This window comes from Cyrtonyx montezumae, unplaced genomic scaffold (genome assembly GCF_038088225.1).
Source record: "Cyrtonyx montezumae isolate F1298 unplaced genomic scaffold, pur_monq_1.0 scaffold_3, whole genome shotgun sequence".
Lineage (NCBI taxonomy): Eukaryota > Metazoa > Chordata > Aves > Galliformes > Odontophoridae > Cyrtonyx > Cyrtonyx montezumae.
In genome coordinates this window covers 39,567,612-39,585,617 of record NW_027072034.1, presented here as the reverse complement: position 1 = coordinate 39,585,617, position 18,006 = coordinate 39,567,612, and the positions used below count along the sequence as shown (strand labels likewise).

Genomic DNA, 18,006 nt, shown 5'->3' with positions numbered 1-18,006 from the left:
GATTGCTTTCTTTTTACTACAGGCTGAGTGGACTGGACTTCACTGGAAGGACTCATTTTGCTGGGGAAGTGGATTAACCTTGGGTTCTCTCCTCACTCTACTGGCTGGGACGTGCTGTGCATTTTCAGGATTAAGTCTACCCTCAAGTCTGGGATGGGCCTTGGGGACAAACACTCTCTGCTTTCTTCTGACTCTGGAATTTGTTTATAGCCGATCAACTAAATCACACATCAGATTTTTTTTTTTTTTCTGCCTGAGAAAGGTTATGCTATTTTTGAATAGCTTTTTATTCTATTAATATTTTTTATTTTCTTTGACTCATTTTTTCTACTGGTTGTGGAAAAATAAAAAAAAAAGAGTCCTGCTGATGTTGATTTAAATAATGTCGAAACCAATGGGACTTCTATGGCTGCCTTTGATCTTCACTCCAGTGTGTGTCATGCTGAATTCCAACTTCCTCCTATGGATAACTGCACTGGCTATAAGATTTACTCTTATTGATGGCCAAGCACAATACCCGGTGGTTACAACAAATTATGGCAAAATACGTGGTTTAAGAACACCTTTGCCCAATGAAATCCTTGGTCCAGTGGAACAGTATCTGGGTGTTCCTTACGCCTCTCCTCCAACTGGAGAAAGGCGATTTCAGCCACCAGAGCCACCATCATCTTGGACAGGTGTCCGTAATGCCACACAATTTGCTGCTGTCTGCCCACAGTACCTGGATGAGAGGTCATTGCTCAATGACATGCTGCCAGTCTGGTTTACAGCCAATCTGGATACTGTGGTGACATATGTTCAAGATCAAAATGAAGACTGCCTGTATTTGAATATCTATGTGCCCACAGAAGATGGTAAGTACTCTAAGGATCTCACTGTAGCTCACTTACCAGTACTGCATGGGATAAGTAGAAAGATCTTTAAAGTATCTTGCGCAGATTCTTCCATTTTTATCTGTGGAAATGGATTGTGTCTTTGAATATTCATCAAAAGGAATAATTTGTAGATTGAACATATATGCATGAATTCTTTTTAATTAATCTATGTAACATCACAATTTCATTTACAGCTAGTGGGCAGGGTGTATAAGCTTACATCCTAACTAGAGCTAAACGTCATTCACAAGAGAAGAACGGGAAAATAAACAGCAGTAACATTTTGTTTTTCATTGCATGAATAATTCAAATGCTGCAGTATACTCATTTTAAAGGAGAATTTTCCATTTTTTTTCCTTATTTTTATATTAGTACCTTAAGCTTAAGTTAACTATTCTTGATTTTAGTAGAAGATATAAAATTGTTTATAAAGCCTAGGATTTTCACCTATGAAACTTTTCAATCCAACTTATTTTTCTTCATTCATTAAATGTAAAATTAAGCAAGTGTAATTTTATTACATAGACCTGAACAGCCTTAAACTTTCATATTTTCTGCATCCCTCTCTCAAGAGGGTTACTATAAATCACCTTTCATCCACCAGAAGGTGAACACAAATAGCAACACACACTCTGAATGCTTTCATGACCTCAGTCTTAAAAATTGCAGTGTTCTAGCATCCAAATGGTACTTTTTCTTATAAAAAATAAAAAATCAAGAATCAACTTTGGACAGGCCTCTAATGCTTAAAGTTTATTCTATATCACAACAAAATTTAAAAACAAATCTATTGGTAGTTATATTGAATATTCTGCTAAGAATCAGTTCTTTCAGCCATTTAAAATGTAGTTACTGGTGCATAACATGGCAGATTTCTCCCAGATATGCAAATCCCCTCATTTTAGCTGAAGATTTGATTTGCATAACCAATGCATTGTTATTTCTCAGTAACCATACTCTGAATATGCAAATTCTGTACTACTTTATTTTAATCCTTCTGCCTTGATTGGCTTCTTTGCTCAGAATTTCCAAGCTGTTTACCAGCAGTAAGTGTACCACCTTCTTTTCTTGTTCTCAGAATCTGAAGAAAAAAACTAGAATCTAAAAAGAAAGGGGTAAGGTTTGGGTATGCTATGAGCTCTGCTACAATACTACAAAGCTACTTAAATGAATGTTCTCAGAAGGGAAAGGTGTGGTATGGAGCTCTGTGTGCATGTGAGTGTGCGTGTGGGTGTGCACAAGCATGTGCATATATACTTGAAAGAGCCACTCAGTTCTCTCAGTTACAGTCTCATTTCACTCTTTGGAAATATCCAAAGAGAGATCATTCTAGAGGTTCTTTATATTTTGGATTTTGTCCTGGAGCTTTTAATGGGTGACTATGATGGTTTGTCCTAAGAAAACATTTAAGATTAATATTTTATTTGTTGTTATTGAAGGAAAAATGCCAATGTAAATAAATCCATGTATATGTTCAATCCAGTAATAAGTCTCTCACATTAATTAAGGAAGACAGAAAACTAGAAATTGAAAAATATATGCAAATTTCTAAGGGAAGAATAATAATATACTGTGTGTTGAAGGACAGACAATCTATAAAATTGCCTGTATTGAGTGTAACAGTAAATGAGGTTTGCTATTAGCTTATACATAAAAAGGGCTGATAAATGTAATTGTATGCTTTTACAACTTTATGTTCACTTAGCTACTCCTCCCCATTTTACAGTTTTTCTGTTTACACAAAATAACATTTAAAGGGAATCCATTTTCTTTTATATAACTTCCCCCCAAAAAACATAAAAAAGCAAAAAAAAATATAACTGAATAATGACAGATTAGGTTTAGTGTCAGTGATGAGCTGAAGGCAAAATTGTTTCTTTGCAATATGACAAGCATTTTTAACAGGCTCCCACTGAGAACAAGATACTTAAATGGAATACACGATGTTTTAATTGCATGCTGTAAATCTTATGCCTAGTTAAATATAATTCAGTGAAGCTCTTTTGGTGTGGAAAATATGCGACCTTCTTCTCACAAAGATGATTAGGAAGAACTGAACTACGTATCTCTCAGGTTAGCATGTCTCCAAATCACACTAAACATGCATAGCCTTAAATTGTAGTCCATACAATCTGATCTAACACGTTACACTACATTAGGAGTTTTAGTTGTTGGAGATAAGTTCTTATGGACATAGACTCCGAAGTTAGTTTTTGAAGTAAGGTCTCAAAGTGAGTGAGTTAGATTTATTTTCTGAATTCTTTCTCAAGTACAGATTTATTTATGAATAGCTTTCAAACACTCGTGTCTACAACAAAAAGTGGATAAAATCATCCATACTTTCATACCTAAGGATGTTCTGACTATTAAATTTAATCTGAATAATTTTTTTTTTTTTTAAAGAAAGCTTCAGTAAGAAGAGTTGATGAACAACTGTAATGAATTAATTGCGGTCATATGCATTGTTTACTTCAAAGCAATTCTATGAAATTGCTAATCAAAGTGCAACAAACTTTTTCTTTGCATGTTTGTGCTTTTTTGCTTGCCACTATATAGCATGGCCTCTTTCTTATTGTTTGTGCTGTCAAAGGGAGCCAAATTTTAATCATGTGCTCTGAATGAAGAATTGATGAATAAATACACCCATTCATTCATCTGATTTCAGAATTGCTTCGCTGGAATTCTGCCAATATAAACTAGTGGAAACAGGAGTTGAATCCAGGCCCTTTAACTGGGAAGATAAGATTATTTTTTTTTATATAAAAATGTTTCAAATATTAATGACTCAGATTAAAGAAACACACTGGTATGGAATTCTATAGTTCCTTAAAATACCTGGAGCATCTAGGTAAAGAAGTGAAAATGTCTATTAAACATTCTATATCTTTATTAATCATCACCTTATTATTTTATTAGTTATTATTATTTTTACACATAAAATTCTGGATGTCAAATGTCAGTACCTGACATTTTTTTCAGAATTTTCCATATTAAAATGTATCTGAAAAGAAAAAAAAAAAGTCTTTGTTTTTAGATTATATAGGGTTTTTTTTCATTTAAAGTAAAAACACAATTTACAGTAGAAATCAAAACGTGTACATAACATATTATTCTGTCAATACTGACTGTATGGTATTTTATTCTGTCACAGTCACTGGGCAAATGGTTTATGATGACATTTCCCGTAGGGTAGGACTTGTATTTCAGTATATTCTAAGAATTTTCATCTTTATTGTTCTGTGTGAAAAGGGAAAGAATTTCTACTATTGTAATCTACCAAGATATATTTATTTCCTAATAGTAAATATAAATTGAAGAGCAGTTATTTCAAAGATAATTATAAGCAATAGACATTGAAAAACTAAGTCCTTCGTTTGTCAAATCTATAATAATAAGAAATCATTCAGAACTGAAACGAAATACTTCCAGTAAAATTATCATTCTATCAAAATTATTTTCAAAACATTTTGCTAGTTCTTCTGAATAACTAATATCACTTTTCTGGGGGGTATGTTGCATTCTCTACTTTTTCAGTAATTTTCCACAAGAATACTTGAATGTCAGTTTAGAGGAGGTCATCTAGGGAAATGATATTGAGGACAGTCTGTTTATTATAACTTCAGTCTGAATATGGGTTTATCTACAGTGGAAATGCTAGATTGAAGAGGACACAGACTGTTAATCGGCTGTGCTTAATCCCTGGCCTTTATCATTTGAATCTGTGGATGCTGAGGAGATTGCTAACTCCTATCATAACTGGAAACAAATAGCAAAAAGTAAATAGAAAAGACTTTAATTTGGATTTCTTTCATGAAAAATTTAAGACTTGTATTAACATCAAGTCAAGATAAAAAAATAAAAAAGAAATAAATCTTTTGTTTTTATTATTTACTACCTACTCCAGATTCACAGAAAATTTTAAAAAAATTTGTTTTCTTTACATGATCAATCGTAAACGTATTTACTTACTTTGATGTATAGTAAGAGGGTTAATTTTACACATTGATAAGCTAGCAAGCCACCATATACCTGTTAGGAATTAAGCAGTATTTAACATCTTCAGAGGTCTGCTCATTAAAAATACTCTGTAAACATCTATCTCATTTACATCACAATAAATGCAGCTGAAGTGACAACAGAAGTTGGTACATATTAATGCTGAATGTGTAGGGTGCAATTTTGGTTTTAGAATAGGAAAATTGAGAAAATTGTCCAGAATTAATGGTATGTTTATTGTGGGTTACCAGGAAGAAAACTCTTGGGCAACAGGAAAGAGACGAACAGTATTTATTCTCCGAGCAGTAGTGTGAAGGAAGGGCACTTAACTTAAAACTTTATTTTCTGTTTCTAGTCAGCTAAGCAGTAAAAAAAACTTGAGCAAAACTGATAAAGAAGAGATGTGTTTGGTGATTTTTCCAGCTTGCATGCTGTGTTGCTTTTTCATGTTAGGTAGACTTCTGTTTTTTATATAGGTGAGTGTTTGCACCCTTCTCTACATCACTTCCATTGAACAGCATTGACTGATTAATTTGGAAAAAGCATTTTATGAAAATTATACTGATAAAATTAAATTGATAAAAATCTGTTCATAAAACTGACTTTCTTTTTGGGAGCAGGGAAAGAGAAAGATAAAATAGTAAAGAAACAAGATGAGTCTGATCTTGACAATTATTTTCACATGCCTATAGTTTTAATACTTTCTCAAAATCTTTCTTATATGCTTTATAAAGTCTGTTATATTTTGTATAATTTTCATAAAAAGATGGAGTTTTACCTCTGTTGTCTGTTTTTGGTTATGTTTAAAGTGTAAGAGGGTAAACATTTTAAAAAGCATAAGTAGGAGGTTTATTTCTTGAACAAATGGTAGTGTTTGAACACTTCCATATTACAAATAATGTATTTCTATCAAAACACAACATTACAACAGTTTTTTTTTTTCTCAGTTTCAAGATTGCCACAGTCTGTCAATATTTTTAATTTTTAAATTCTGCCCTTTCAGTCAATTCTTCTTTGGAAAGATACATATTGAGTATCAAAATTGCCCTATTACTCAAAAAATGTTTGAGACATGCTGCCTAAACATTATAAGCATAAAGTCATATTCTTTTGTAAAATACCTGCGTAGCTATCCAAACTGAGAGGGAATAATGCCATATAAAAATTACAATATAAAACCATACTGCTGAAATTAATATGTACAACCCCAGTTAAATGGAAACACAGACTTCAGCAGCAGAGAGAAAATAGCTCACCATTGTGAAATATAAAGTTGCTGTTGTGTCAAAGCACCTCAAGCCAATTCTTTCACTGTTATGGTCCAATATGTCCCCTCCTAATCCAGAAATATTGCAGCATCTGTGAGAAAGGAGGAGGCATATGTCTCACTACCCTCTGCCTACTGGGATAAAGCTGTGGGTAATCCAGGCCTTTATTTTACATTCTTGCTTTTAACAGTCGCAAATACCTTCTGACACCAAAGAACAGGACTCTAATCTAGATGAAATAAAGTTCTTAAATCCTTAGAGCTAAACTCAGATTTAGTTGTTGATTTCAGAATGCTGTTCTTCCCTCCAAGAGTTGCCCATTCCACAGGCACTTTACAGGATTGTACCCAAATGGCCTTTTCAGGAACTGATACGCAACAAAGCCTAGAGAGAAAGCTTGGTATTTATCATGGTGTTATCTAATCTGAACAGGATTTTTGGCATGATTTCCAGAAGTATCATCATTACTTTGTATTGACAAACCTGCTAGAATGGAGGGAATGTTCTTAAAAATTAAATAAATTCATTCTTCATTCACAAAGGCAAAGAGATGTTATCTTCATTTTAGTCAAAGAACAGTGCTTTGGAGTTGCAGAGGTTGTGCCATTTGGCTCAATGACGCAAAAGAAATAGACTTTAGTCATGTGGGTCATGAGAGATCAGACATGCAGTTTTCCTTCATTCTGCCCATTTACTCTGACTAGTATCTGCAGGGTGTTTTCTTTCTTTGTTTCATTAAAAAAAAAAAAAGAAAAATTTCCTCTTCATTCCTGTAAAACATTCCTATATATGCTGCTGCTTTTCACTTTGCATCTCCTTGCTTTCCTCCAGAACACAAATCGATCTGACACTATCTAAAACTGAGGCTCTCTCTTCTAGGCAGTGTAGTGGGTATTTGGTAGATGTCTTGTTAATTGATTGCATTAAAGATGCTCTGATTTTAGTAGCATCTTGATTATACTATTTGAACTAGCTTTGATTTCATTCTGCCTATAGAATGCAGTACTAAAATTAAGGCTTTCTGAGGTTATTGCTGTTATTAATCTTCAGGGATTTTTTTCACAAGTCTGCTCAGTTTTTGAAAGTTATTTGTATCTTTTTCTTTGGATTTTGTTCAGTCTCCCTTATTGCATCAATTGCAGCTTCAAACAAAACCAGCTTTTTCCGAATAGCTCGACTTACTTGCAAGGCTCATGAATCATTGTGCATCTGTGGAAATACTAAAAGGAAATGCCCCTTTTCTGACTAGCAGGAATTAGACCGGTTAGAATCCTCAGAGATAATAGAGATTTGGGCTGATTTTCCAAGAAAAGCATACTTTCACTGGGTGTATAAAAATAGGCAGGAAAAGTAGAAAGAAAATGAACAAACAACGTGATAGTCGTAGGTTGCGTGTAAACCAAACATCTTTTCTTCTGTATAATTATTTATATATCTGCAAAATAAGTTATCAGGTTCCATTTTTAGTTTTTAATGCAAATGTCTGTCATTTGCTTCTCAGAGTTCCAGGCACAATTGTTTGCAACTGAAAAGCATCTCAATAGTCTGGTTTGTTATCCTTTCTAAAGTGAAAGATTATCTTCATCATTTAGGTCTTCACATAAGTGCATTTTGCTGATGATTCCAGATAAACTTAATATTCTCAGAATGACAGAGAATTAAATATGCTCACATTTTGTGATGCTAATTAGTTTTCATCCTAATAAGGAAAAAAAAAAAAAGCTTATTTCATTTCTGATATTATCTATATCTGAGAGACTACAGCTACAATTATTTTTTAGGAATTGTGGCTTTTTTAATGTGGAGTTTGCTCCTGATACACAAAGTGATAAACAATAAAGAATAATTATTATAAAAACATGAAAATTAACTAATGCTTCCAGTTATCTGTTGGTGCTGATGTGTTAAAAATCCATTAAAGAAATGTTATGATAAAAGAAAAAATTATCTTCTAAACTTCATGCTGTAGGCAAACTTCTTGTAAGAATAATTTTACTTTCAATGCTAAGCAAACTTTCTACACTGTACATAGGGAATCTTAGTCGCAAATAGAACTTCTGATGTCTCATTCCAAAATGCTTATTGTTGTTGGATTGGCGTTAAATGGATTTTTAATTGATGGGGTGTGACATATTTAATCTAATGGAGAGAAATTACTTTGTTCCAAGTCAAGTAACTACACGATTAATCACTTGTAATGTTTACAAGCCATTATAGCTGGAAATCACAGATACATTGTTTGATTTAGTAAATATGCAATAGGGCAAATTAAATCACAGTCCAAATATATACATTTCATTCCCTTACAAATAAATTAGAATCAAATTATCTTTTTTATGGTATGTTTAGTGTGGCTGTAAATTTTTAAGCAATAGTTCTGCATTGGCAAGACTGCCCCAATGGTTTTGCTTTGACTTGCTATTCCTGCTTCATTCAGCCAGCAGAGGGAGCACGAGTTACCAGCAAACTAATTTTTTTGGGAACCTCGGAAATGATGCTGGTGAATACAGTAGAAGAACGTGCAAAAAGGTCCTGTTTTATGCCCCTGAAGCAGATAGGAAGGGATCCTGTCCACCTTTTCAGATCTGAAAATTAGTATCACTTGGTCTATTGGTCCTATTTTTGTGGACTGGAATTTATTTATGGAATAAAACCTACCCAAACAAAACATGCACTCAGACAAATTTGCAGCAAACTAATTCACTTTTATTTAATAATAATTTATTTTATATCAAAAACATGCTGAGGATGCACCCATTTGTAACCGATTAGCAAAATTATTCTACTTGAGTTAAAATTCTTACAATACACTGAATGTCAGAAAAATTTGGTCTCTTAGACTATGATTAGTTAGTAGAAACATTCTTACTTAAAAGGGAATGATTTTACCTTCCTAATTTGTAGCCTTTAGTTGACAGTCAAATATTTGTCAGTGAATGTCGCTGACGCTCAATTTTCAGTATTAAATGTAAAATACCAAAAGTGTTTTGCACATTTACATTTCACTAAAGCAAAAATGTTAAACATACTTAAGTTTCTTCCTCACTGACAGTATGGAGTGTTTACAGTTTTTACTATTACTTAGCTTGATTTCATCTATATTAAGTAATCTACAGTGTCGAATTCCAAAAATGAGGATTTCCCCTCAAAAATACACTACTTCCAGGCAGTGTGCTTCCACTGGTAATGTATCTCACTGGTACCTTTATATTCCTGCTGATGCGAGCTGCATTTCTCCTCCGTACTCTTTCTACTTAAATAACGGATCTTGTGCTGCCTTTAGAGAATAGATTCAAGAGGCTGAGTTGTAATTGATGAGAAGGGTGTGTCCTTGGGAGTTGGATTGTATCAGTTGTTTACTATGATAGCATCTAAAACCATCCATATGGAATAATTATTATGCTTTGGCAATAACAATTACTTCAAAGCGTATTTAAGTCAAGAAGAAGGTCACAAGCATTGCACAAGCAGCATAGTATGGCAGTCTAGAAGTAATATTTAAATAGAAACATATTGAAGAAAAAAGTAATACAAATAAACGCGGTTCCTTGCAACTGCTTGTTCTTGCTGAGTTCTTTCATGGTCTCTTTGCTCATACTGCAAATAAACACCAGAAAATAGATGTCACCTCAATGCCGATTTCCAGAAAAAATCCAGACATTTTTTGTTATTTCTTGTTTTGTTAAAATTATACCCAAGAAGGAGCAAAAGCTAAAGAAACATCAGCAAAGCTTCTTAAATAATATTTGAAGGGAGACAGCTAGCAAATACGTGAACCTGAAAATGAGATATGCAGTGGGTGTGAATGAATCAGATATAGGAGGAAGCCTACTAACTCGATCTACTAACTCTTTTGTGGTAGGCAGTTCCTTTATCAGGGGAACGGAGGGCCCCATATGCAGACACAACCTGACCCACAGGGAGATGTGCTGTCTCCCTGAGGCCCAGGTCAGGGATGTCACCGAAAAACTCCCAGGCCTGGTTCATTTCCTCTGGTTATTATCTATTATTGATAGTTCAGGCAGGCAGCAATGAAATAACTCAGGGAAACCTGCACACTATCAAAAGAGATTTCAGGGGGTTTAGGGGGGTTGTTTGAGGGAGTAGGATCACAAGTCCTCTCTCCCTCCTATGGTGGTGAGTATGATGGAACTCAGGCCCTGAATAAATGGCTGAAATAATCAAGCTGAAAGCCTCATGCCATGACAGGAACTTTGGGTTCTTTGATCATGGGGCAGTTTACACAGCACTTGGCCTGGTGGCTGCAGATAGGTATTGCCTGTCTCTAAGGGGAAAGTGGATCCTAGTCCAGGAACTGGCAGTGCTTTTGAGGGAGCTTTAAACTAGGTATGAAAGGGAAAGAGGGGAAAATGTTGCTCACTAGAGTGGAGCAAGTAGTTCAGAGATTTTAACTAGATTTGATGGAGGAAGAGGGTGGAGGTCACCAGGACAGAGAAGTTCTTGGGGATGTCGTCATTGTAGGAGATTGCAGGGAACTTCGCTCTAGGAATTAGTGGGGAAAACTTCAGGTTTCTTTTGGAGGTTTGAGGGAGGGCCCCTCCAGAAAGGTAGTGTGCCAAAAAGCCTATCTGAAGTGCCTTTACACCAGTGCATGCAGCATGGGATATAATCAGGAGGAGTTGGAAGCAGTTATGTGCTTGGAAAATTATGATCTGGTTGCTATCAAGGAAGTGTGTTGGGTTGAATCTCATGACTGGCATACTGTGATGGAGGGCTACAGGCTCTTCAGAAGGGATAGGCAAGGTAGGAAGGAAGAGAGATTTGCCCTCTATGTTAGGAAGTGGATATAATGTCAAGAGCTGTGTCTGATTAATAACCATGACCAGGTTGAGAGCTTATGGTTTAAAATCAGGGATCAGTCAGGACAACTAGTGGTTGGGGTCTGCTACAGGCCACCTGATCACGAGAAGCCTATTGATGAAGCCTTCTTTCATCAACTGTGGGAGGATTCGCCCTCATGGGCTCTTGTCCTGGTGGGATTTGCTGACCACCCAGATATCTGCTGGGATAGTAGCACAGTGGTTGGCAGACAATTCAGGAGATTCCTGGAGTCTGATGAGGAAAAATTCCTGGTCCAGGTACTAGATGGACAGACCTGAGGTGGAGCCTACTGGACCTGGTGCTCACCAGTGCAGAGGAGAGCATCAGAAAGGTTAAGATTGAAGGCAACTTGGGCTGTAGTGATTATGCCCTGGTGGAGTTTCTGATCTGGAGGAATTGCAAAAGGTAAAGTCACGACCCTAAACTTCAGGAGAGCAAACTTAATGGCTGCTCAAGGAACTGCTGGATGGGATCTCCTTTCCTTAAGTATGTAAGAACAGAACAGAGCTGGCAGCTGTTTAAGGACACCCTTCTGTGAGCACAAGAGCTCTCCATTCCCTGGCAGAAGAAATCAAGCAAAGGAGGAGAGTGAGTGGAATGGCTGAGCAGTGTCTGATCTGCAGTTTAAACTGAGGGAAAAGAAAGAGATGTACAGGAAGTGGAGGCAGGGCTATGTAGCCTGGGCAGAATACAGGGATGTAGTCTGCATGTGCAGAGGTAAGATCAGGAAAGCCAAGGCACATATGGAGCTGAACTTGACGCGGGATGTGAAAAATAACAAGAAGGGATTTTACAGATACATAGGCAGGAAGAGACAGACCAAGGAGAGTGTTCCCCCACTAAATGAGGATGGAGAACTGGCTTCCTCATACATGTAAAAAGTTGAGGTGCTCTATAAATGCTTTGCCTCAATCTTCACTGGTGACCAGACTCCCTGTGTCTGCCAGGACCCTGATCCTGTAGGTGTGGGTGAGAGGGGCAGATTCTGTCCCATTGTAACAGTGAACAAGTCCAATTCCTCCTCATGAAAATGGGTATATCTAAGTCCATTGGGGCATATTATATGCATTCCAGGGTTCTGAGAGAGATGGCTGATGTGGTCGTTGAGCTGCTCTCCATCATATTTAAAAAATCATGACTATCAGGTGAAATTCCTGGTGATTGGAAAAAGGGAAACATTGCTCCCATTGTTAAGAAAAGGAGAAAGAATGACTTGGGAAACTACAGGGTGGTGAGCCTCACCTCTGTGCCTGGGAAGATCGTGGAGCAGATCCTCCTGGTTACCATGTTAGGGCACATACGAGACAAAGAAGTGATCTGAGAAAGCCATCATGGTTTCACTAAGGGCAGATATTGCTTGACTGAACTGGTGGCCTTCTGTGATGGAGTGATGGCATCAATGGACAGGGGAAGGGTGGTGGATGTCATCTACCTGGACTTCTGCAGAATCTTTGATATGGTCCCTCACCACATCCTTCTCTCTAAAATGGAGATATATGGATTTGAAGGATGTACTACTGTTTGATGGGTTAAGAATTGGTTGGCTGGTTGCAGCCAAAGTGTTGTAATCAGTGATCCTGTGTCTGGGTGGAGGCCTATCACAAAACTGTTGCTCCCAAGGGTCAATCTTGGGACCGGTGCTTTTCAACATCTACCTCAATGACATAGATGATGGAATCAGCAAGCTTGTGGACAACACCAAGCTGAGCAGTGCAGTTGATACATTCCAAGCAAGACTGGATGTGTCTCTGGGCAGCCTGGTCTAATAGTGGGCAACCCTGCCCACGGCAGGGGGTTGAAACTAGCTGATCTTTGAGGTCTTTTTCAACGCAGGCCATTCTATGATATTCTATGATCCTATGAACCTATGACATGATTTTGTTGACATCAGGAAATGCGTGTCTCACATTCCACTGTGTAAGTATGCCCAAAAACTATTCGGGATATTGCAAGACTCAAGGCAGAGATTATGCTCAGATATTGAAAATGTCAATTCCTTAAATAAATGCAGTGGCCTACAAAAATGTCTAAACATCTATAAAGATATTGAAAGATCTACACAGTTTAATACTCATATCGCTTTAGTTCAAACACTCATTTTCATCTTTCAACATGTGGCTTGTAATTCTAAAGATAATTTTCTCTTATCATCAAATATTTTAAGGTGTTAAAAATGTAAAAGATAACAGCATATATGAAACTTTAAAAATATTATTAAATAAATAGGTTTTGTCTCTTTTCAGAGCTGTTTCCACATTGTTTTTTAACGTTTTATCAACTACTAAAAGCATGTTGTTTTACCATGCTTATTTTTCTAATGATAATACTAATTTTAATAATAATCAGGATGGCTTATTATTTTGATTTTTGATGACTTCTTTTACAGTCCCAAAAAGTAGGCTTTGGATTTGCTTTTATCTCACTCTCTCTATCTCTATATATGTCTGCTCCATTTTGCTTTTTTCTATCGTCATTCTTTTTTTTTTGACTTTGCCTCACTACTTCTTCCTTAAACAAGATAACGAAGTAAATTTTTTCTGCAGTATAAGTAGGCTTACTTTATAGAATGTTTTTCACCTTGTAGCACTTACTGGAATCTTCTTATGTGTTATTTTATTCCAAGCAACCTTGTTTTTTTGGCTAGGCTTTTTTATTATTATTATTATTTTTTCTGTAGTGCCATATGAACCTAGTAGTTTATCTTTTCCTTTTTATGTACAGATTAATTACAGCTTTCTTTCTGAATATACAGAGGTGAAGCAAAATTGCTTGGATTTCTGTACCTGTATTTATTTATTTATTTATTTATTATTTACTTCTCACTAAATGGTACTGCATTTATTGGATTACAATTGTAATGATTTGGTCATCTTTTACAGCTGATAATTTCAATATTGCCTTTTTTTTAACTTCTAATTATTTCTTTAATACAAATAAAACCTTTATCTTAAAGCCTTTTTTTTTCTATGCACTTCTTTTTGTGAAACCAATCCTTTTTGAGAATAATCAAAAAACAAATATTTTTTATTTGTTTTTTGTCATATTTGCATAATTTTACCCAAAAGCAAACTAAAAAACCTCCACACTCATTTTTTATTCCTTATATTTCTGATATCTTTTCATACATATATATATATTTATTTCCCTATAGGTAAATTCCTGCTTAACTGACTGTTGTAGAAACAAATCTTAATTGAAAGTGAATTCTTTTCTTGGCAGAAAACGAACGATGTGTTTTCAGGACTTCAGAAATTGATATTCATCTGTAAAACTGTGATTTAGGGTATGCAGAAAGATTCCTTCCTAAATTCACTGCTATGAATAATCTCAGTAACTGAGAATTTTAAAAGATAGTTTTTCTGATCAATGCAATAGACAGGAAGATTTCATAGAAACTGAGCAGATCTGAAAGTATTTTTACAGAGGTCTTGTTGAATTTTAGATAGACAATCTGCTGCCTTTATGCCATGAATGCCCATTTAGAAAATGAGCACACTACGGTTTTCCCTATAGAGGATTAGAAACAGTTACAAGATGGAAGTTGCTCTGGGTGATAAAAGGGTTGAGTTACTTCCTATATGCCTACAAACTAAAACATTATTCTCTAATTTGTATTAGTTTTCTCATATTTTTTTCTGGTCTCTTTCTTTTTTCTGTGCCATCTTCCCTGTCACTGAACTGCATTCTAATCTGACATATCCAATGAAAATAAATCTGGGAGGCCTTGTACTACAATAACTTTAAATAATTCATAAAGTGGCTTAATACTAGGGCAGAGTTGATCGGGCTTCTTTACTGATAGAGAACTGAAGGCTTGCTATTTACATTTAATTCTTTTCACAAATTAGGGTCATAAAAGTAAAGACATATTCTATGGAAAATAAGACTTATGCTGTAAGAGGATCATAAGGCATTCAAATATTGAGATCCTGGGAAAACTTTGTGGTTGGATGAGGCATAGAAAATGCTGCTGTAACATATTTAAAGTCAAAAGTGGTCATGTAGCTTAGGAATGAATTAAAGAAGAGATAGTATTAAAATGTGTTGCGTAGTTAATAGGCTTGTCTTACAAAGCTTACAAAAAGCATGAATGACAGCAAATCATGTAATAAAATGTAGTAGTCATAAATGGATTTGGGGAGAAATTATGCTGTTTACAGATGCAAACTTAACAGTTTGGAAAGTTTATTATAGGACCTTCATTTTTCTTTCCATTCCCTCAACTAGTAAAGAAATTAGTCCAGAGTACAATATAAAGTATTTGTTTTAATAGATCTGCCAGATGGCTTTGACCTAGTTGGCATAGCCCTTGCAGATTGTTCTGCAATGACCTATGAACATTCTCCTGAGACTGTAGCTAATGGGATCTGTACTTGTATGTTGGTTCATCACTTTGAGGACTCCGAAAGCATTTTTTTTAAGCACAAAACTTGTTTAGGTCCCTTTTCAGTGAAGTAAGATAGTGTATATCAGAGATTTTAAGCTGTCTTGACCATTTTCATTTTCTTTTGTCTGTGAGGCAGATGTGAACGGATCAACTAGCTGATTTATTTATTCAGTTAGTTACTATTTTCATCTTTTACCTTCAGTGCTTAATTATTAAAAAAAACGTATTCTTTTTGCACACTGCACATTTTCTTTGTGTAAAATTAAAGATATTATAATTACTCATCACACCTTTCCCTGGTTCCCTCTTCTTTAACAAATGCATAATATGATCATGTAGAACCTAACTTGTTTTCTCTGATAATTTAGCTGTAACCTTGTCTGCAGCTTTGATTTGATTTCAAAGCTGATGTGTTCCCATGTTGGATCAATTTCCTTTTTAGTGACTATCTTCCCCACAATCAAGAGTGGCAGAAAAGAGCTCAGATGCAAGTATGCTGTTGCAGTATGAGAGCTATGAGAGGATGAGCTATGTGCACAATTTTTACTCTATTGTAGATGCATTGACTTTTAGCCAAAATGAAAAAGGTATTAATGATGTTTAAGCTAATGAATTTTGTCTTATGTTTGTTTTGAGTTTAGAGTACACATCCTATGAACTGCCACAGCTGTGTTGTAATGGTAATGACTCACACCTTGATAATTTAAACATGGTTCAGCTATAGTAATTAGGAAGAAATATGAATATGGAACTGGTAATTCTAGCTTAGTTATTTTATTTTAAGGTAGTCTGAACTTCAGCTGAAATAGAATAAAATAGCAGTGCTCATCAGCATAAAATTTATTCCTCTCACGCCAACAAGGCATACTCTAGAAGATAAATGAATCAGCAAAGTTTTCTAATTTCTTATCAGTAATATGAATAAAGTCATTTGAATAACCAGAAAGATGGTAATGTGATTTGCTATGTATTTTATTGGCAGTGTTTTTTGGTGAGTATTTTAAGGCCAGCATTTATTAATACTTTTTTTTTTTTTTAACACAAAGAGTGACATACTACTGCAGTTTTGTTGTCATTCATATATACTCTATAATAATTTTTACATTTTGTGAAGAAATGGTTTATGAACCTTATATATTGTATTCCAAAAATGTATTGACATATCTATAGCCTGGAAATTATGTATCATCTTTTGAATTTTTCACAATGTATGAAAAATCACTAACTTATTTGCCTGATAATTTCCTTGGAATTATCTCTTTTATTTGATTGATATTTCATGCAAAATTATCTGCATACACAGATAATTCTCATTATTCCTCCTACCTCTCTACTGTGTAATAGGGTACCTATTATTGTGATAGAATCAGGGAAGAAAGTGTTTCTTAATCTGGCAGGTGGCTAAGCACCAGACAGTCATTGACTCACTCCCCCACTTTGTAGAGGGATGAGGTGATAATCAAGAAAAAAAAAAAAAAAAGAAAAAAGAAAAAACAAAGTAGAGCTCACGAGTTGAGACAAAACTTTTACTAAGATAGAGAAGAGGATAATAGTTACGACAAATATATACATATATAAATGTGTGTAAGAGCTGATGCACAGGCAATTGCTTACCACCTCTGACTGATGTCCAGCTAGCCTCCTGAGCAGCAGAAGAGAGAGAGATGACTTGTTACCCCCTTCAGAAGTCTTTCCACATGATGTCGTATGATATGGAATATCCATTTGTCCAGTTTAAGTCAGCTGTCCTAATTCTGTTCCCTCTCATCTCCTTTGCCCCTTCAGTGAGAATGGCTGTGGCTCTGTGTAACACTGCTTACTGGCAGCTGTAAATATTGAAAAACAATCAACACTGTTTGTCTCCTAGAACAAAAACATTGCACCATACTGGATACTCAGGAAAACAATTTCAACCCAGATGATACTAAGACAGTATCCATCACTTATTCCATATCATTTACATCATGCTTGGGTCCCACAGTTTCTACATATCCTAATTATCATCACTTATCTTGCTTTCTGAAATATATATATATGCACACATGTAATTCCCATGGTTTATCGGTATCAAAGGTTTGTGGGCCAATTTGGCCCAGTTCCCTGACTAATGTGGTGAGGGACCCACAGACCCACACCCTGGGAAAGGGGAAGTGGGAAACAAGAGAGAGGAGGGAGATGAGCCTAAAAACAAAACAGTGGCAACGATCTGAAGAGGAAAACTAATTTACTAAATAAGATATCGGAATGCAAAATAATACAGTATAATACAATATAATTGGAATTGAAGCAAATAAATCAAATAAAATGAGAGAGTGCCTGAAAACCAAAGGCCTTATGTTTAAGTTGATGTGAGATGGCTGAGGAACCTCAACCACTGAGCTGACGAGCAGAAGAGGAAGTCTTGTGACTTGTGTGCAGTTTTATCTTTCCCTCTGGGTGGAAAACAGGAGCACAAAGTCCTCTGGGGTATGTAGTTCTTTTCTGAGAGCCAGATATCCAGAAATTCATCAGTCCACAGAACAGGAGCATTAACTCTTTAACTTCTAGTGTCTCACATGATGTTATGATGCGGAACACCGATAACAAAAATCACAAAACCATGACAATAAGCCATTCATATGAATTGTCCATGGTATTC

At 35.5% G+C, this 18,006-nt stretch overlaps 1 protein-coding gene across 3 annotated transcripts in view; it reads left to right on the top strand.

Annotated features, from left to right (window-relative positions):
• The first annotated feature begins 321 nt into the window (after positions 1-321).
• NLGN4X (neuroligin 4 X-linked) overlaps positions 322-18,006 on the top strand; it is a 109,214-nt gene continuing 91,529 nt past the window's right edge. Inside the window, exon 1 of one of the 3 annotated variants that reach the window (XM_065741296.1) lies at positions 322-854. In XM_065741296.1, coding sequence (XP_065597368.1) covers positions 383-854 — 472 coding nt within the window. In that variant the 5' untranslated portion in view covers positions 322-382. The remainder of the gene's footprint in view (positions 855-18,006) is intronic. The other 2 variants (XM_065741297.1, XM_065741298.1) reach the window with 2 other exon arrangements.